The sequence below is a fragment of the Melopsittacus undulatus genome, chromosome 5 (genome assembly GCF_012275295.1).
Source record: "Melopsittacus undulatus isolate bMelUnd1 chromosome 5, bMelUnd1.mat.Z, whole genome shotgun sequence".
Lineage (NCBI taxonomy): Eukaryota > Metazoa > Chordata > Aves > Psittaciformes > Psittaculidae > Melopsittacus > Melopsittacus undulatus.
The window spans coordinates 10,134,631-10,156,253 of record NC_047531.1 but is presented as its reverse complement, the minus strand read 5'-3'; the positions used below and the strand labels follow the sequence as shown (position 1 = coordinate 10,156,253).

General features: G+C 45.0%; 1 protein-coding gene across 2 annotated transcripts in view; it reads right to left on the bottom strand.

The window, feature by feature from the left end:
* SLC38A1 (solute carrier family 38 member 1) overlaps window positions 1–20,375 on the bottom strand; it is a 42,016-nt gene extending 21,641 nt beyond the window's left edge. Inside the window, exons 1-4 of one of the 2 annotated variants that reach the window (XM_034062733.1) lie at window positions 20,304–20,375; window positions 11,107–11,307; window positions 3,470–3,545; window positions 2,783–2,898 (exon numbers count right to left, since the gene is read on the bottom strand). In XM_034062733.1, coding sequence (XP_033918624.1) covers window positions 2,783–2,898; window positions 3,470–3,545; window positions 11,107–11,225 — 311 coding nt within the window. In that variant the 5' untranslated portion in view covers window positions 11,226–11,307; window positions 20,304–20,375. Of the gene's footprint in view, window positions 1–2,782; window positions 2,899–3,469; window positions 3,546–11,106; window positions 11,308–19,848; window positions 20,055–20,303 lie in introns of those variants that run through there. The other variant, XM_005148050.3, reaches the window with a different exon arrangement.
* Window positions 20,376–21,623: the final 1,248 nt, after the last annotated feature.

The following is a 21,623-nucleotide window of genomic DNA, read 5'->3' as shown; positions in this document are numbered from 1 at the left end:
GCTTTACGGCTGCTTCCAGCCAACCCTAGCAGAAGCAGCTGCAGAATGCAGTGTGAAACTTTGGTTGGAGTCTCATACTGCTCCTCATCTAACAAGGTCCTGTGCCCCAGCAGGGCTTTTCAGACCATGTGCAGTGCCATGGCATGGCAGGCTGATCTTGCACTCAGCTGGTCCATTTGTCTCTGCAGCACGATCCATCACTGGTCCTGGCTCTCCAAGATGAAACCACAGGCAGCAAGGAGTGCTCCTGCCATCCCTGCCTGGCCTGGCCTATCCCCAGCTTCCCAAGCATTTCGTGTCATCATTCTGCAGTGAAGTTTTCTCTCCTGCATACAGGAAATGATGCTCTTCTTTGGCTAGGGTGTAGGTATCAATAGTACTGGGATTAAATTCCTCTCAGTGCCTACCACATTTGTTTTGCCTAGAAATCATGACACCTTGCTATGGCACCAAGTTATGCAAATAGAATATGAGAGTATATACTCATTGCCATATTTATTTTGCGTGTCTTATGCCAAGAGTATAGGATCTGAACCGACCCAGGTATGCATGGCAGCGCATACTTCACACTGCAGGAGCCTAAAAGGTTTGAGAGGAAATCAGGCTGGGTATGCTTTGTTAGTGCTGAAAATGCTCCTTTCATTTTTCCACCTCTGCTTTTCAGGGATGGTGCAAGCCAATACTAGAAAAAGCAACACAGAAACCTTCCCCATCTGTGCTACTCAAGAACAATGAATTTAAGTGCTTTCTAATGTGAAGAAATGAAAGTATTGCTAGGACTCTATCTTTAATCACTTGTAAAGCAGAAACAGTTCTAAGACCTACCTGTGACAGCGACAACAGAACTATACACTTATGAGAAAGATACACTAAATGAGTGTGAGAAAAAATCTACCACTAATGGACTAGTTTTAGCTCTTGAGACTATCACATGATAAAAGAACATTTCAAGGAGTTCAACTTTCGTGTGTAACTGCAGACACCACATTGGGATCCTGTATCCCCAGGCTTCAAAGGGGAAAGCTCTGATAGCATGGTCAGTTAGGTCCTGCTAGCTTCCTTACCTTTGATCTCAGTGGGCTGGTCTACCTCCAGGCCAACAGATCTAAAGGCATTACAAAGCTAACAAAAACAATTATCCAGTTTTAGATACACACAGTTAATTCTGTAGAGAATAATGCTGTTATTTACCATATAAAATCTCTACATTCACGGTTGGCAGCTTTTTGAACAATGTGGTGGTACAGATCTACACACTCACTACTCAGCCCAAGAGGAGCCCAGTCACCATCACACGATGTCAGAAGTTCCTCTGGTGTTAGCATCACTGGTCTGATCTATTTCACTTAAAAGAAACTGCCTTTTACATCCTTTAGAACAAACATATTTCACATTTCACTTCACTCTCATGAAAAACTGCTGGAAGAATGAGACAAGGGTGAGATTATAGAAAACTGAAGCAGGAAGGAGAAGCTGAGGGTGCTCCTTGGCTGAGACACTATTATCACAGAAGAGGTGACATGGCTGAAAAGAAAGAACTTTTATTTCCTGGTGACAGCAGTTTTTGCCATCACCGGTCTGTGTGTGCTTGTCAGAGCATCATAGGGAATATCACATACAGGTTAGCGCACTGGGTAAGAGAAAGCAGCAAAAATAAAACCAACTCAGCTGTTTTGCATAAGAAAGACCTAAATTAGAGTCCAGCTACTTTATAGCTTAACTCAGTGACACCACGATTATGAGACTTTGCACGTTCTTAATGTAAATGGATTAAGGCCTTGGATTATTCCTGGATGTTACCCAACCACAGCAAACTGTAAGCTAGCAGCATGGATGTAGCTGTCCGGGCACCAAGCCCCAGAGCAGATGGCTATATGTACAACTTTGGCCATCTACTCTGCCATATACAGGGCTCATATTTCCCAAACCCTGAAGAAAACAAAAGTTCCAGATTTTTAGATTTGACATTCAAGAAATGACACCTCATAAGAGTAACTGTAAACTCAGTAACTGTGTTGAACACTTCTCAAAGATTGTAAATAACTGCATTTCTTCTCTCAATGAACATTTATCATTGAAACCTGCACACAATTCTCAACTGATTTCTTAACAATCACTTTTCACAATGAAACATATCATACTGAGATCCAGAACAACACCATCTTACCCATCCACTGGCAACATTTCATTCTTAAACTATAAAATTCTCCTTTATAGAATGCCTCTTTTCTGCTGGAGTTAAGTACTCTACCTCAACTCTTTTTTATACTAAAACCTTGGCCATGTTTATGCTTGTTCTCAAATACTCTCACATAAGAAACTGAAGAAACTGTGGGAGTGAGATGACAATATTATATGGAACATATAAATGAATATAAACATTCATTCTTCTTGGTTTCAAAAAGTAGTTATTGCATCCTGCTTTGATGAAAGCTCTGGAGATCCTGTGACATGATTAAAAACTAGGTACTATCCAACTGCAAGTATTGCTACTGAATATTTCTGATGTATGTGTAGCTTACGGACCATTGGAAAAATCCCTAGCTAGGCTCAGGCAGAAAATAACATGGAGTCGATTTGCTCTAGCATTACAAGTAGTAGCTTTTCCCAAAAAAAGATCTGACTAAAAAAAGTCCCAAACTTGTAACTTAACACTTTCAGGCTTGAATATTGTATTTGATTACATATGGAGTGTAAATCCCTCCACTTGATGGCAGCACACATGTTCTTTGAATGCAGTGAAACTGCACAGAGATCAGCTACTCACCACGCAAATACTTACAGAAAAAGGAGAATTCCTGTGTTGGCCAAGGCAAAAGCGAGACCCAAAATCCCACTGCCCATAATCGCATTGCTGAGGTTGAAGACAGACATCCCCAGAGAAGTAGTTCCTGGAATCTGGAGAAGTAAAGACCAACGTGTCAGCCACAGCTTGGAATGGAGCAGGGAAATGCATCTGTGCTTCAAACTCCACACATATTGCAGTGTATCAGATATAAGTGACTACTGCTATGGAAATGACTTAATAAAAATTGGTTTGAAAGAGGAAAAGGCATCTCTGAGCACTGTCACAGCTGCACTCTGACTGCTGAAAACTGACATAAATGGTGGAGGTAATATACAACTCATACTACAGTTTCAATTTTAAACCCCATCTTTTGCTATGTGTGTGAAACATCTTAGGTGTTTGATTTATATATTCTAAGGCCATAAGGACCCACTAGGATTTCTGCCTAACACAGGCCAGAGGGATTCCCTTGCCTCAACTTGACCAAAATGTTTGTTTGGGTTATTTTTACTTATTTATTTATCTATTCAAAAGTGCTGAGGACAGACTGTTCCTACAGGAACTTGAATTTCAGTTACAATTGTGTGTGCCCAGCGCTTCTGAAGACCATGTCTGAAGGCCCTCCATATACACAACATAGAGTTCACTTTGACAGGGAAAAGAACAGCAAGAGAGACTTACATATTCATCACATTTCTTCTTCTCCAAGTGGCTGTTTGTGAGACTTCTTCTGCTTTCGCGATCCGAAATAAACTTGCTGAAAGAAGCCAGAGGATTTATTTCCAGCAAGTGTTTAGGAAATGTGAACACATTAATTCTGTGAGCAGCATGTGATTACAAAATACGCAACATATAAAAACTGTATGTGAAAAGAGGTCAGACTCATAATTATGTAATGAGCCAGATTAGGCTTCACTGATATCAGTGTATGTTGGGCATCAACAAAGGTAACACGAGCATAAGATCAGAATAAATGTATATATACAAAGTCTTTTAGAAGGTTCAGTAAAGCAACAGCACCAGTTTTGTGGATGGGAAAGAAATCTATTTGCAGAGACATTAAGAGGAGATACTTCTTCAAGTGTCCTGCAGGGGTGTGAGTGACAGGTATCCCCTGCTCCCAACCCCTGCTCATGTGCTTAGCATTACTGATGACATTTCATAAGACAAACAGCCATTCTGTGACCGAGTGGGTCATGTATTCATTCCCTTTCCCTCATAACCACACCCTGAAGGTCCTGTGAACCAAGCAGACAAACCAAACAGATGTCTTCTTCCCCTCCCTATCAGCCTTAAAACCCCTGGGCTCCAGTCTGATTACTCCCTTCCTTGCCAGCCTTGAATGTCCTAAGGCAACCAGCCTGCTGGGCAGTGGTGATGACCCCCTCACAGGATAGCGGACTGTAACAGCACTCAGATTCTATATTGTCTGTAAAAACAAAGCAGGTACAAGTCCTGCCTGGGGAACTTGGATGGGAGCTGGTGCTGGGCAGTGGCACCCAGGACCCGCAGTGGTCAGGTACACCACCACTGTCCTCTGGCTACTCTGAGGACTGAGGGAGTAACCCATACCCTTCTATATGATTTACAAGTCTACGTTATGGTTGCTACAGTGATACAGCAAACCATGTATTAAGATTTAATCTGATCTGCATAGAATCCAGGTGATTATAAATCATTAAGTTAATTGATTCTGCTTGTAGAATCCTGTGTCATTCTAATAATAATTTCTGAGCTACAGTAATCATAATATCCTGAGGAAATCAAGCTTTAATTGTAGCTACTATTTAGTGCTGTCATCATTCTGCCAAGGATCCCTGACAGACCCTATCTGTTCCCTCTGCATTGGGTGGCACTGCAGCACCCTGCCAATATCTAAATTGCCACCTCAGGGTCAGTGTGGCTGGAGTTAAGAGGAAGAAGATGTGCTGCACGCAGCCAGCACTGCCTGGACCATCCTGAACCAGGCAATGTGCTCTGTCGGTGCACGGCTCAGGGCTACTTGATTTTCATTTAAGTGTCTTTCAAAACTCAATACTGAATTCACCATCCAGCAAACTGATACACTTTTGCGCATGGAAACATGGAATAAAGAGATTTTGTTTTCTCTGCACCCTTTACTTGTCCTGTGTCCTTGATTTATCCACATTTCAGAACTTACCGTCACCAGAACAAGATTTGCCTCCTGACACTCGGTTGGTATCTTTGGGATTTATGACAATACTGGTTTGGATGAGCTGTTACTTTCTCACAGATCTTTTCTCAGCAAATATTTTAGTTTGTATAAAGCATTCTTTCAGCTTTTCATCCTTTGAATGTTTATGTACAATTAAGTCCCTGGCATCTTTGCTAATCCACAGATGGTTTTAGGCTGCACTGGCTAATGCGTCAACCATTATACATGTTTCATACCTAACCAGGGGCTGTCAGCAAGTGTCAGAGACCCTTCTTGCTGTAGGTGAATTGAGGTGGCTCTTAAATTAAAACAGACAAACAATATGCTGAACGCAATGAGCAGCTCCACTGGTCCTTTCCCTCCGCTGGGAATATCTACTGGCCAGGGGTGAAGAGTTCAAACTGTGACTCAAGACTCTGCATCACTGAGTACATCCAGCAGTATTCAGCCTCATAATGTAACTGCAGACTCATACAGACAGAGCTCTACCAAACTTCCCTACTACCCCAGCTGTGACCTAGTTACCAGGGATGCACACTAGCACAGCTTCCAAGTGTACGCCAAGATCATGCAGTTGTAATGCTGCTGACTTAGCTTCCACAGCTGACACACTGGGCTCTGGGTCTTCACCATCTTGTGTACTCCATACACATTTTGAGTGCACCCCTTAAATCCAAGCACAGCTGGCAAAATGTATGGACTATTTCTGATGGGCTGGCTGCAACTTTGACTCCTGGCCACTGGTCTGCTTTGACTTCCTTAATAGCAATAAAAAACAACTATATGCTTCCCCTGTACTGTTTAAACTACTAAATTCAGCAACTAATTTGCTACAAAATGTAGACACTGTGCCACATTTACCAGCCCTAATGCAGCTGGAATAGATGGCCGAACTTCCCCCAGGGTTTTAAGAAGTGAAAACCAACCACTTCTAACACAGACTGATCCAAATTTAACTTTCCAAAGCTCACTGTGTAGGTATTTCATCCTCACAGAATAAAACCTCAACCTGATTCGGAGCATGTGCTTTTCTATTTCATGTCTGTTTAAAGCCCATCTCTTGAATGCGGGCAGCAGAGTGTGAAAGGTTTGAAACAGACATTCCAACTCTCTCTCAACACCCCGCAGGCAATTTGTACAGGCAGGAGCACAGAGAAGAGTTTTGTCTCTTTTGGATTTGTAAGGGCTGCTGGGAACATCTGTGGACTTCTTCTTCTGCCATTTACAGAGACCATGTGTCATTTTAGATTGTGTCAGGCTTCGGATAGAAGTAACTTGTCTGCCTCCCTCCCCCCTTCTCCTCTCCAGCCCACTTAATAATTACAGAAATAACACATTTGTAAAATACTATTATTATTGCCCCCTGGTATTAAAGTTTGATGAAAATTATTGTTAACACGTGATAAAAGACAACAGTTGAGTAATATTGCCTGAATATAAAGCAACCATGGGACTTTCCATTAGAATACTTTTGACCCAGTAAACAGCTTCATGCAGAACTGGTATCTTCTGTGGCCAGCAAACACAGTTTTACCTTCTGGATGGGATTTTAAGGTACCTAGTTTAATAGATTGATCCAAAGTACCTTCTTCTGTGTTAGTCCCACATTAAAATAGACTGGGCTTGTTGCCCAGCATCTCATCCTCTAGTCCAAGCTGGGCTCTCCATCCACCCCACATTTACCACGTCACACTGCACACTTTTCTCCATCTGTGCTGTGTGATGTGTATGGGAGGGCAAAGTCAGACACAGGAATGTGGCTACTGTGCTCCCAAATCATGAGGTACATAGCATTGCATCCAGGTTTTGTATGGTTTGTTTCCCAGCCCCAGGGTGCTTGCCTGCTGCAGTGCTGCAGAGGTGCAGGATGTGGGGTCTGCCTGGTCCGGAGTCTGTGCTGCATTTGCTACTGCAGGCAACTTAACCTGCAAGTCTGGACGAGAAGGTTGCCTCGGGGCTTTGCTTGGTAGGTGGCACAGATGCAGCAAATGACAGATTAAGTTTTCCATAAAACAGAATGTATTATTGAAGTTCAATAAAATAGGGCAAAGATAATCGAATGGATTAATCTGAAATAATTTTTCCCAAGATTTTGTTTTTTTATAAACTTTTTTTTTTTTTCATTTCAGGGTGGGTTTTTCCCCCTTGTGGCATATGAAAAGTAACACATGTTGGAATATTGGAATTCCTACTTAAACCGTGACACGCGTCTGCTCTGCTCAATAGATGCGCTTAGGAAACAAGCTATTCACTGTCACAGGACGTTGTACATTTGATCTTTATAAATACAACAGGAATGAAGTGAAATGACTGTTTACTCCAGCCTCTCCCGGCCTTCCCAAGGACCAGAGGCCACTGTGACAGGTGCTGTGGAAATGCACAGTAGGATTGTCTGTACCATCAAAGCCTTGTGACTCCCCGACAAGCATGAAATCCATTTGTGCTGTTTGTTGTCTCTGTTTCACACACTTTACTCGTCATTGTAAGATATAACCTGTTCTTATATATTTCTGCTTTCCTGTTGTGTTTCCCACATCACAGCTGAGTATGAACAACTTACTTACACAAAACTTTGCAGAGACATTAACAGAACACCCTGGCCAAAAAATAATTAGCTCATCCTCGCAATGCAGGAAGCCTCATGGTTGGCTTGGAAATTATTTCTTCATCTAATTCTTCTCCTGGCTTGATTTAGTGCAAAGCAAAAACTTAGTTTTACTGATAAAGTGGTTTTATAAGGAGCATGCTTAACTACGGCTTCTAAGATTAATGTGTTAGAGGACTTAAATGAGAAATGTTTCATTAAGGGGATATCCCCAAGCTAACCATTTTGGCAAAGCAGAGTTAGCCAAAAACCATTCAGCCATCTCAGAGATGTTCTAACTTAATTAAATTAAAGTGATATTTGACAATGCCTTAAACGTTTGCTAGGGAAAGCTAGTTTTGCCAAGATGACAGGACTTCACCCTTAGGCAGCTTCTTAAACTGAGCGCTAACCTGAGCAACAGCAAAGATTTCCGGGGCAGGCAGGAACAAGAAATGCAGAAGAAGCCATGGTCTGATTTACACCATTAAATTTGGACCATATCTGGTCTAACAACTTTGTTAATTGAACAAGGAGGGCGGAAAACTTACTAGCAGCTATAAACCAAGACAGGCATTCAGCCATCAGCTTCCTGAAACCATCAGCATAGTTACGGGTAAGGAGCAGGTCATCTAAATGCTGGTTTACAGTTATGTGCAAAGATGGCAAAGTTTTATAGCCAGGATACATGGTTAAAAGTCACCAAATCCATGTCTGGATTTGTTGCAAGTCTCTTTACCGACATCCTCAGCAGAAATTTAGTATCTTCATACAAAGAAAAAACCCCTCCCAGTATAACCCCTTCCAATCTATATCCCCTTCCTACATACAACTACATATATAACTGCATATTTAGGCCCAGAAAAGGATGTAAATCCAAACAAATATAGAGAATTCTTTTCCAAAATGAAGAAATATTTGGAGTTTACAGACAGACCTGGAATCAGCCTCTCCTTGATGTTTCTTTTCCAAAAGATCTTTAAAAACACTGCTTTATATTGAGCTTGAAAAATTATGTACTGGGAGGGAAAAAAGAATGTTTAAAATGGAATAGGGAGTATAAAATCAAACAGGTTGAAACAACAAAAAGTTGGTTGAAAATTACAGATCTAATCTAAAGCTCAAGTGAAATCAATGGAAAAATTCCCATGGATCCTGATGGACTTCTGAGTTTCACAAGACCTTCCACCATATGCCAAAATGTGTTCTTCTGTACATCCATTAACCTCTTATTCCATGGAGATAAGGTGTTTGCCAAAGTAGTTATGGAAAGGGAATAACCACACCCTTTCAGGATGCATTTGGCACGGAGTACAGAGCAGGGTCTGTCTGCCTGCTCATCATCCACACTGGTGAGGAGGTGCTTGCACAGGGCAGTTGCCATGAGTGGCTCAGCCCGAGGGAATGCTGACGGGGCTGCTCCAGTGCCAATGTGCTGCTGTGCTGGAAGCTGTGGTCAGTGTGAGCTGCCTTGAAACTCTTGTTTTAGACATGGAGGGGAATATGGACACACCAGAATGTATATAGGGCAAAATACTCATGCACGAGATGCAGGAGTAAGTAGCTGCCCAGTGAGCACCCTGGCAGAGGAATAACAGGCAACCTTAATGGGCTACATTCTACAACCAAATGATGCCCTGCAGAAGAAAAAAGTTACCCAGAAAGGAATGGAAAACTGTGGAATATGTTCATCTGCCCTAATAGCCACAGCAGTAGTCAGAAATTATCCCTCTGAGTTTCTGACACCTTTTCCTCACCCACTTTTCTTCTTCCCTTTGTAAGCAGTGTGGACCCAACCCAGACCTTGCCATGCTTACTACGCCCTAACTCCACAAAGTTCATTGTGACCGCAGAGGATCAGGCACATACGGCACGCTTCCTCCCCACCCTCCATAAACATTCACTGGGAGATGAAGCAGGGTTTTTCCCCATAACAGCTACTGGTGGCACCAGCCAACAAGCTGGGGAGGTGAGGTGCAGCCAACCCGCTGCAGCCACTCCTTCTCTCGAGGATATAAATCCTCGGCAGGCTCCAGGGAGAGAATTCACCATTGTCAGCCCCTGAGCATCTCGCTTTGTGAACTGAGCCAGCAGGGAAGCGAGCAGGTTCGTACTGGAACTGTTTTGCTTTGGCAAAGTTGAAGGGTATTTTTTTCTTTAACAGAAGTGGTTCACATTTCACTTTGGCACTTTCCATCAAAGCAGTTGCATCAGAAAATTCCTGACCAGCTCTAATCTGCACCAGTGCAGCTGCGCTGTGGTCCCACTGCCACACTACGTGGCCGGGGGCCGCCCCAGCGCTTCCCCATAGCAGGCAATGGGGAACACAGACTGGCACCCTCCTGCTGGGGGGTCACCCACGTCACCAGCCAGGGCCCCCCACTCAGCCCCAACTGGTTTTGCTGCATGCATAGTATGGACATAAGGAATAACCAGGTGCATCTTGCTGCTCCCTATCCACCTGTATGGCAGCAAGAGCCTTATGACTCTACCCTCACTTGGGAAAAACCAGTCCTTAACTTTGTTCTTACATCATAAAGTGAGTTTCTCCAGAAGAGCTGCTGCCAAAAGGAACAAAGGGCCAAAGAAGAGATTTTTAAAGACCATGAACAGTGGCAGCCCAGCAGTAAAGGAGCAGGGGGATGTGCCAGCAGAGGCTTCTCAGCAGCACCAGTGCTGGACATGGCTGGGTCCCTGTGCAGGCACAGGCTCCACCTCGGTCTGCAATAATTGAACAGGAAGTTTGATCGAAAAACATCTTCATGTTTTACAGCTTGCAAAACACAAACAGGGTCTGCCTGCAGGTTTCTGCTGAAAACAGGACACCTCAGCACCTGCTGGAGGCCGGTAGGAAGGCCTGAAGAACCACCATAGGTGGAACAGGCTGCTCGCTGGAAACGACTGTAGAGCTTATAGGAAAAAGCCAACATCCCAATAATTTAAACAAGCCTAGTGATTTTCACCGATATTGACAAAATAGGTGCGTTTTTTAAACTGGACATGAATTAGGTGCAAGTCTCTGTTTTACCATCTTCTTGCCATTCCTGCCCCAAGGAGCGGCAGCCACTGCCCAGTTTAACCTGCCAAACTGCAAGCATGGACCAGGACTACATGTGCTGCCAGCCAGGAGCTTGTAAAATCTCCAGGAGCTTGGATGCACGGAAGTGGCCAGGCAGGTCAAAACTGTCATATCGGAGATCAAAGGTCAACAAAAGAGATTTGCCCCAGATTGTGCCATGGGTCTGAGTGTATTAATTACTATCAGTCCTTTGCTGTGTGCAAGCAGACTGAATCAAAATGTTGGCTTTTTGCTACACTATATGTTTGTGCATTTTATTAAGACTAATTTGAGAGATTCAAAACGATGAATAAATTGCCACTCTGTTTGCTTTATCTGCTGTTGCAGCCTATGCCCAACAGATGTCACATATGAAATTCAAATTACATCTTCAAACAGAGCATGACTTGGTAATGAATAATTCAAGACATATATATTAAGAATGCTGTTTTAAACAGTGTGTTTCTTAGCACAGGCAGTGTCCGTGGAAAAATACCCACCTATTTATCTGGCCATTTTCCACCTCTGTGAAATCATTTGAATCGTTGCTGATGTTATCATCTTCGGGGACAGTCATATTCTGCAATTCAGTCAGTTCTAATCCAGCTTTGAAAGGCATCCTGGGTGAGTAACTGTACCGATCCAAGTGTTTCTCCAAATATTAGTGTTTGGTTGGTATCTGGTGAGTAAACTGCAGCAACCTATATAAAACACAAGAAGAAAATCCACCAGATGTATACCACCAACAGCAGGCAGTGTTACCAGAATAAACCAGTGACATCTGGACAAGAGGGACTATCCTCACCAACCAGTTTTTATTGTTAGATGGACCTCAGCTTATAACCTAAATGCATTGTGGAACAGCAGTAACCTTATACTCCTTAATGAGATCAACTTCACTAACCTTACGAATTCACATGGTCCCACAACCTGCTGCTGAAGGAGTAGTTGTATTTATAAACTAATGAGCAAGTGAGCCCTGTTTGTTTCAGGAAAAAAAGATCAACCACATATAAATTAAGGAATAAACCCAATTTGATTGTCTAAGTCCCATTTTGGTATTTAGTATTTGTCTTCTGTATGTTCTCCATTCTTACTTAAAAATATCAAACATATTGTGTCCATGCAAAGTGGATGGAACAGAGCAAGAGAGCTGTTCCAGTACTCTGTTCTACTAACATCTGTATTCAGGTATTTGAATATGTTAAGGGTTTTGGTAAAGAGGATGTGCATAGGATGCTTTGCGTATGGTCAAGCTTATTCTGAACAAGGGCAGAAACAGACCAAACCAAATCCCTAAGCTTGTGTATAGCAGGAATAGAGAGTAATGTGTATCTAGTGTCCAGTGGTTATTATCTGGAGATCAGGCGATCTCTCCTCTGATTGATGTGTTTCATAAATCGTCAGGAACACCACCTAAGGCAGATCAGGCAAGCCTGCTACGGTGACGTATTTCCCCATCAGCAACACAAATCAACTGAAAGACCAGTATTTTCCAGAGTCCGACCACTCTCAGCTGAGCTACAACTCCAGTGTGGTGCTGAGGCAACAGGCTGTTATTCACAACCAAGCTCCTGCACCACAGCTCTCCCAGTTCCCATGTTATGAATGAGTTCCTGCAATACTGCCAAACAGCTATTCAATACCTTGGAGTACATGGCGAGTGCTCAGATGCCAGATTAATCTGGGAATATCTTTCAATTCTCAGGGCTACCTCAAACCCATTGGACTGCTCACATGCAACCAGAGAAGCAGGAGCATCCCCGGCTCTTGTAGGTACTATGTCAAGGCAGAGGGAAGTAGTTCACTTGTTCAGTTATGCTATCTGTCTGTTTCAAATCCAGTTTACAGGACCCAATACTTCTGGTTTATACCGCATCCCCACCTCACAGAAAAGGGCTTTGCAAATGAGCAGTATTTTCCCTCAAACACTGTCTCAGAAATGCAGTTTTAAAGCTCACATGCGCTCTTAACATCTCTTCAAGAGCCCAAATTGGCCAAATTTCAGGTTTAAAAGCTAGCCTTGAGGCTTGCAGTAAGGCAGGACCTGCTCTTTTCTACTGAAGGAACAACAAAGCACGTGGTTACAGGGGCAGACAGGGTCTGGTCTAGTCTGGTGAGGGGAGATGTGAGCTGGGACCTTCTCAGCTGCTCTACGGAAGTGATTTCCACTACAGATACAAGGGGAGCAACCGCTCGGATATTAAAATGTCAGCACAATAGAAACAAAAAGGATCCAGGCTGCTGATAAATAAAAGCAGACTGGCAAGCAGAGGGTGGCCTCAGCAGTGACATTCTGGAAGAGTCTTCCCAGAGGCTGCAGGGATAAAATAGTCTACCTATTTTGGAAGAGAAGCACGATCTTCTTATAAAAGGATAAAGCCACAGGAGATGGCGACTGCTGAGGTGGCAAGAACCAAGCCTGCTGAATCCTTAAGGTTTTTGTGACCATGAGTTCCTAAAATAAACTATTCCTTAATAGACTTGACAATCTCTGCTCCGACATCTGTATCCCCTGGCATTTAAACATCCAAGTAAAGGTTCGTCTAAGATCCAAGCAGAGAAGCTTCCCCTTTGGTCGCCCAGGAGCGTTTTCAGAACTGCCCTGACATTGCCTGTGCTTAATAAATTCCCCATTAAGTGTTTCAAAAGCAGGTGCTGAAATGAGCCCTCTTGTGAGGTAAACAGCGTGCTGGAGAGCAAACTTCACAGCTCACTGACGTGCAGATCCTGCTTTGCCATTCTGCCCCTCTGAAGCTGAAATGCTGTAGGGCTGGACTGGCAGGAAAACGGCTCGCTGCTTTGTTCACAAGGCATCTTTGCAGTGCAAAAGTGACAAACTCCTTTTGTTTTAACCCAGACTCTGATCCCACAGAACACTGGCTGAATGAAGACTTGTTACAAGGGCAAGTAGTGACAGGACAAGGGGAATGGGTTTATACTTGAAGAGGGTAGATTTAGATTAGATATTAGGAAGAAATTCATTACTATGAGGATGGTGGAACACTGGAAGATGTTACTGAGAGAGGTTCTGGCTGCTCCATCTCTGGCAGTGCTCAAGGCCAGGTTGGATGGGGCTTTGAGCAACCTGGTCTAGTGGAAGGTGTCCCTGCCCTTGGCAGAGGGTTGGAACTATGTGATCTTTAAGGTCCCTTCCAATCCAAACCAGTCTATGGTTCTATAAGACAGAGTGAAATGTTGGTGCTAGCAGTGACAGCTGAAGCATCAGCAATCATTCCATCCAATTCTGGGTTTCAGGCAGACAAGTTCCTCCTGAAGCAAACTCATCTTTCAATCTGCCTCAGGTTAAGTGATTTACCAAAATAACACCAAGCAAAACCCTGAAACAACAAAAGAAAATTATTGAGTGAAATAATGCATTGCATTTCCAAGCATAAGTAAAGCTGATCTCAGTGCCAAAACATGAGGAGGGTGAAGAGAAAGAGTGGGGGGGCTTGGGACTGAAACTTGCACTGCCATCGCATGAACTCATTGCAAATCTTTGGCAAAACATAACCAACTTGTCCTTAGCACCTCTATCTGTAAAATTAAGATGAAATAGTGACAATAACACTCAGCTTGTGAAGTGCTTGTAAATTCAAAGGGAAAGGGTGATAGAAGTGTGATACCTGGAAAAAAACTATGCAAATCTCTTTTATTTTTGCAAAGGTAACTTTACCTTAGATATACAGAGAGCAAACCCTTTGTCATTGCTGATCACACCAGGCCCCCTTCATAGTCAGTGGAATACAGGTGGTCACACAAATTTCGTATCAAATCACCTGTTTAAAATTTCAAGGTCATGGGTGTGACAAATCTCAGCATCTACATAAAATTTATGGTCCAAAAGGGTAAGGTTCATGTCAACCAGCTTTATTCCCTACAAGTGAAGTATCCACTTCAAGCTCATCATCTGGCCTTTACAGAGGAGCATGGTGCTGCCAGAGGGCAATCTGTCCCGGCCTTGCTCCCAAAAGGGAGCTTCCACACTGGGATAACCGAGCTAAGGAAGTCACCATCTCAAGTGTAGGCACCGCTAATGCTATGGGAAGGAAACAAAATTGCTTCCACTAATAAAGATTCATCATATGCTAATGCTGAGCTATACTGGAAGCAGCAAGGTAATACTTGCACTTTTAAGGCCTCTTCATTCAAGAAATGTCATGAAAGAAATGAAAATGAAAATGCTATGTTGGCAAAAGTTCCCAGGCTGAGCTTTATTCCTAATTCACATTGAAAAGAAGTAAATAATCATCTGAGGAGTGACCACAACAATCCCATTCCCTCCCAGTCACTGTGCCTACTCCTCTGCCCAGCCTTAAACATCCCAAAATGAAAACTTCCAGAGACCTGCCATCAAACCGTTCCCTCCAGACACATAAACAGTAAATGAACAAGAATTTTGCTCTTACTTCAAACATTTCTAACTGGATGTGCAAACATTCCTTCCTGAAGCAGGGATCACCCTGTGAGAAAACCAGGAAAGCACTAGTGATCCTTCTAAAGGAACCTCAAAGGTCTGTGTTTTGTAGCTTATCCAGCCCCTCTGTTTAGTAAAAAAAGCACTGCTCTGGCCTAGGAGCTTGGCTTTAAACATCCCATGACATGTCTTGTAAAACCCATCATGGATAATTTATTCATTGTGTGCTCCTTATGGAATATGGGAAAGATCACAACTGGTCACAGACTTCAGAAGGAGGACTGTGAGATGACACAAGAAGATAAAAGGAGTTTATTTTTCTCAAGGACACTGAGACCTTCACAAGCCATTAAAACACATTCCAAGAACTGGGGTAATTTTCTCTGTTGCTGACTGAAACATCAACAAAACCAGTAAATCTCTGCAACTCATTTTCTGGACTGTTAAAATTCTACACCAGCAGTTTAAGGGGCTCAAAAAGTTTGTATTCAAGAAAACACACCAATACAGACAACCTAACTTTGTGTTTTCTGCTGGCTCAAGCACAGATCCTTTCTGGGCAGTACCCAGAAGAGGTGTAATCTCAGCAAACACTTTGCTAGAAGCTGTGTTTTTAATAGTAACATCATCACTCCTGGTGGTAACGGTGATGGCTTAATTAAGAGGCCAGCTTTTTTTATGTCCTGTAAATGACATCGCTAAAAAAGTGCCCTATGAAGACACATGGCTGCTCAAAAGCTGACCCAGTATATGAGAGGCATCTGGGTAAGTGATTGGGTTGGACACCATCTCACCTGTCTCTGGGTATGTTTTCTGTCATGTGCCCTTGCACACTAACCACGCATTTCATTCACTGTGTGCTTCCTGCGGTCGAACAGTCTCGAGGATGGCAAATATCCAAGACACACCACGCAATTTTGAATATGGAATTCACGATAATTTGCTTAAAAGTTGAAATATGACTCAACTTTTATCTCCAAGGGAGTTTTGCCAAGAATTCCTCCTGGTCTGTTACAAGCCATCAGAATCCAGCACTTGAGTTTCACACAAGCTGATGTTATTCCTGCAAAGCCTGAGATGTGATACGCCTTTCTTTGCTTGTACTTTTTAAAGTTCTTCCAAAGAAGAGCAATATGACCAGTAAGACACTATGGATATAAATAATGAAGCACTGAGCCTGAAACTCTGTGCACAGACTATTCACTTAAATGATAAAAAGCAATAATAAATAGGCTTTATATGTAACAGTATCACGTTGGAGGCAGGGAAGCAGCTACCTCCTTTTTGTTCAGCATTTAGTGACACCTGACATCTGGAATGTAAAGGTCCCTATTTACTCCCCATCTACAGGAAGGACAAAATGGAGATTAGAGAGGAGCCACTGAGATAACAGAAAGCTTGGAAATTAAAGACTGACTCACATCCCCTGAGCAAACATCTGCAGTGTTTGAAATGTCATTGCCTCCGGCTCCTCGGTGCTGTCCCTCTGCAGCAGGCTGCAGCCGACTGATGGTGGAAGGAAGTGGTGGAAGGAAGCGGATTCACCCTGGCCCCACAGCCAGCAGTGGGCTCGAGGAGATCATGGGGAACCACCGAGGTGCTGGCATGTGTCCATGCTGCCCACTGGCAGTCTGAGCCTTCCAGCTGCTGCAGCTGTGTGCTTGGTGGCTGCAAGCCATTACCATTCATTTCCAGGCTCCTCACACATAGCCCCCATGGGATGGAAACAGTTAAGGGATAAGGGGGGGGGGGAACAACCAATTGACCCAAGTCTTGAGAAGGAAGCTTAGAAAAGGATGCTGTGAAAAATAAGCCATGAGCACAAATTCTCAACCTTTCTCTAGGTACTGCATGACCTTGCGCTGCAACAGGAAAAATGCTCTGTCCCACTGCTCTCCATCCACGCTGCCCTACCATGCTGCCATAAAGAAAGGGAAGACAGTCCCAAATTAAGTCTCGACAGGCTACTCAGCTGATCAAAGGCAGGCAAATAAGAAACCATAAAATCCCAGCCTGATTCACGCAGTGATTCATTACTTTAGGCAAAACACTTAAAGATGAGCCATAAAGGAAAATGGTTTTAAGTACATTTTTGTTTTGAGCCCATCCCAGTCAATTTAGGGAAGGCATTTGGCACAGGAATATAGTCACATTTTTTCCTAATTATGTTTCTCTGTGAAATCCTCTCAACAGTCTTGGTTCTGCTGAAAAGATCCCGGAACACAGAGCCACAAATGAACCAACTCTTGTCTTCCACAGAAAGTGGAAGTGCCATGAGTTGGGCTTATGGGTTACAGCAATGGAACAGACTGTCCAGATGTGTATGGGCTAAATAGCAGCTCTGAAACTATTATTTAAAACAAAGTTTGTACTACAGGAGGAAGAATCCTTTGCACAAGTCCATATGTAACTCACTTCTTCTGTCCCAGTTTACAAGTAATGTCTTTGCTTCAGTTTTCTTGACAGAAAGGGACTCAGAGTGATATTTACTTGATAAGCTTACACAAATATTATGAATGTTAATTGCAAAAGGGCCCTGAAACACTTTGAACATGGAAAAGCTGCCATTTTTCCCAAGATTGGCTGCTCAGACTTCTTGGACTGGTCACAGCAATAAATACCTATCTGAAAGGAAATGGAATTCTGGCTTAGAATATTTAAATATTCCCACAACATCTCTTTTGCCTTTACAATACACACTTTTAAAGCAGTAGTTATTGTCAGACTGTGTGCTAAGCATGTTTCTACAGGAATGGGCAAGCTGAGAAGAAGATGGGGGAGAGCAGGAGAGAAAGGACAGTTCTAGTTCTACTCAGTCACCACTCTTCCCCCGGTAAAGAACAAACCCCAAAACCAGAAAACACCAAGGAAATGTAGAACAGAGACCCAGGATGAGCATCCTGCAAGCAGAGCAGCCGAGAGAACCCTGACTCCCATTCCATCCTTTAAAACCCTTGCGAAAAGCAGGATTTGGATACGAAGGACAATGGATCCTCCATGTTCTACGGCAGCCTGCGGAAAGCCTCAAACAACTTGGAGCATAATCCTCTGCATAGGGGTATATGGAGTATGGTGCTTGCTGCCAACACGTCTCCTGTCCTCACCTGGGCCAGAGATCCCCGTTGGTCCAACCACAGCACAAAGAGTCTCAAGTGACAAGGCAGAGTATGCTGCAGCGTGCTTCAGTGAAGTGCTCTCCCTATGGTGCCTCTCGAAGAGAAAAAAAGCCTTCCAAAAAGGCAAAGTCAAATAGGAGTCATTCTACACGACAGTGAAGCAGATCCCATTTTAGTCAGTGAATTTCCACCGAGCCACGGCAGAAGGCCTCTGCTCACATGGCAATTCCTACATGTCAGACAGGTTTTGCCAGTGGATTTCGGCACAAATTCGGGGGCTCTGACCATTGAAAAGGCAGTTATTGATACTCTGTGTCCTTCAGCAACAGATGGAGTTTCATTTTACAGGCTTTTAAAACAAATTTGATGCTTTGGTGGCAAGTGAAGTAAGTTAGATGGAAGGATGCTTTCTTTCTCTCCCTGTAGCTGTTTTTACTTCTGATTTAAAACACTTACAATGTCTTTTTTAATTTCCCTTCCAGAATGTATTTGCTCTATCAACAGGGATCTTTTTCTAATATTTACTTTTAGAACAACGGCTGCTCCATGTTATTTTGCCTCTCAAGCACATGCAAAAACCCAAACAAACCTAACAGTGAATGAAGCACCACAAAGCATAGCTTACTACCATTAGGAACACAGGTTAGTAGAAACGCCTCAAAGCAGCACATGAATAGCTGAAGGACATGCGCGTGTAGGCACAAGCAGACCGTAGATTCGCCTTCCATAAAGCCAGCTGCCAAGCACGGGGTTTATTTGGTTCCTCCCAATGTCACGTAAACAAAGCACGGGTTTACACATGTCCTCCCCTCACAAGGACGTACATCCTTGCTACAGGTTGTACTGCAAACTCTGCAAACCAGCGGGACAAGCCCCCGGCCAGGGAGCAATCTGGGCGCACATACACGTGAGCGAATGCCTCCCCAGGCACCCGAACCTGCGCCTTTTTGTTCTCGCCTTCGCCTCACCAAAACCGGGCGGCTCAGCTGCTACTATGCGTTTACGGGCGAACGCACACACACGCAGCCACACGAGACAGACAGACAGACACACACAGACACGCCTGCGCGCCGTGGGCCCAGCCTGCATTTTCTGAATACCGTACAACTTCCCCTGCCCCTACGGCAGCGCTCGATTGCAGCGGGAGGCAGGATCGTTTCCCAGCGAGCCAGGGCTGCGCCCGCGGCCGCACATCTTGCAGGGGCTGCGGCACACGCGGCCCGCCGCTTGCACCGCGCTTATTACTATCACTGGCTCTCAGCGCTGCCACCGACAGCCCGCAGCTGCCTGGTGCCTTGGGCTTTGCCGTTGGGGGTTCCATCCGCAGCTCCTGGCTACGGCAGCATCCCTGCGGGCCCCCAAATCCTCCGCCGCGCAGGGATGCCGCATGGCCGGCGCCGTCCCGCCGCCTGCTCCCGCCCCGCCGCAGCGCTGCCGCTGCGCTCCCCCTGCGCTCCCCGTCCCGTCCGGTCCCGTCCCCTCCCCGTCCCGCTGGGCGCATGTTTAGGGTTGAAACAGGCAGCGCCCGGGGGCTCGGAAGCACATTTTAGGGGGGTGGTGGACGCACGACACTGCGCACACGGCGGAGACAAAGCGTGGCCGCGGCGGGCTCGGTCAGCGCTGCGCGGCCGCGGCGCTCAGACAAAGGCTGCGCGGGGAACCGCGGCACCGTTCCCCCCCCTCCGATTGCATCAGCTGCTTCTTACCTTCCTCTGGAGGAGCGGGGATCCCCCGAGGAATAATCCACCCTCTCGGCAGGAGCCGGCCGGAGAGCCCGGCAGATAATTTCAGTGATAAGAATAAAGTGAAATAAAAAGAAATAGAGATAAAAATTAAAGGAAAAGGGGCGAGAAAGAGGGGGAATTAAACGGGCGAAACGGAGACAGCGAGGAGGATGCGGCTCCTCCTCCCGCCGCGGGTGTGTGCATGTGGAGGTGGGCAGGCGGGCAGGCGGGAGCATGCGGGGCGCGCCGCCGTGCCGGGGCCGCGGCTGGGGCTGAGGCCGCCCGGTGCCCCCCGGGGCGCAGAGCCCCACGAAGCCGCCTCCGTACGGCAGCCCCGGACGGATGTGGCCCGAGGAAGGGACCCCCGGCTCCCGTCCCTGCCCGGCTCAGCACCTTTTATCGCAACCAGGGGTTTACTCGTTTTACAACAAACCCACCATTTTTCTGTCTCTCTTTATGCCACGGCTTGCCCATGGGAGAACCCGGCCTGGCAGACGGGCCGCATTTTGGTGACGTTTCCCCAGAAATGGCCACGGAAATTCTGGCATCATCATGTTACCCAATTTCCTGTTTCGTCATTCAGAATGTATATGCTGAAAATGCTGCCATTTGTGCGGGAGGTCACAGCGTTTCCAGCTGGGGCAGGACACGCTTTTCAGATACAAAGGGGAGTTTGATGCACAGGTGGTTTGCTGCAGCATGTGGTTTCCATGCTGATCTCTAGAAAGCATTGTATGAACTTACTGGCTTGGAAAAGACCCCGGCTTATTAAGAGCAAACCAGAAACAAGATGGCATCGCAGCTGACAATTGGAGACCACAGTGCTTGATTCCACCCCACACAGTGCACATCTAGCATGAGGTATCACAAGAGTAAGGATGCTAGAGCGTGCAGGCCTGGGGGCAGTTTGCCTGGCCATCCACTGAGCAGGAATGGCTGCTGGGAAGGTCTCATAGTAACTCTGCCACCAGCTTCTTGTGGTGTTTGCTCTCTGAGTTCCTCTACTGGGTCTCCCAGGTGTCAGGCCAGAAAGGCAGATGGCACAGATGAAGAGCTGTGGTTTTCAAATTACCATCTTTGCATGCACAAGATTCCTGCTTTGGTGCTTGTACTGCCTTTTCCTTTTCATTAGAGTTGTTCTTCTAATGTGAAGTACTGTGCAAACAGTAATTTAATTACACACCCTCACACCCTGCTAGGATGAGAGCCACATTATCCCAGTATGAGAGTGAAGCCATGGGAAGAGCTAGCTGCCCAAGGTCATGAAGGCAACGGCTGCTCTTTCAACACTTCCTCCTGTGAATAAACCTTGCAGGGCCTCACACCAGTGCCATGTGCAGCCCCACAGACATTTCAGATGGAGACGGGATGTGGGGTTGGATTCCAAGTCAGGAGCTTGACTCCCCATCCAGCCCCATATGCAAGGCATCATGCCCCAAAGCAGAAAAACAAGTATTTGCAATTCATTTCTACTCTGTTAGACTTATCTGTGGGAGAGAATGTGTCTTCATCGAGTTTGCTGATAATGCCAAGCTGTGTGGGACGGTCAACATGATGTAGGGAAGGGATGCCAGGACTTGACACGCTTGTGAGGTGGGCTGATGTAAACCTTATGAAGTTCAGCAAGGCCAAGTGCAAAGTCCTACACCTGGGCTGGACAATCCCAGGGGGTGTTGGTCAATGAGAAAATGAACATGAGCCAGCTTCAGTGTGCACTTACAGCCCAGAAAGCAACCGTATCCTGGGCTGCATCAAAA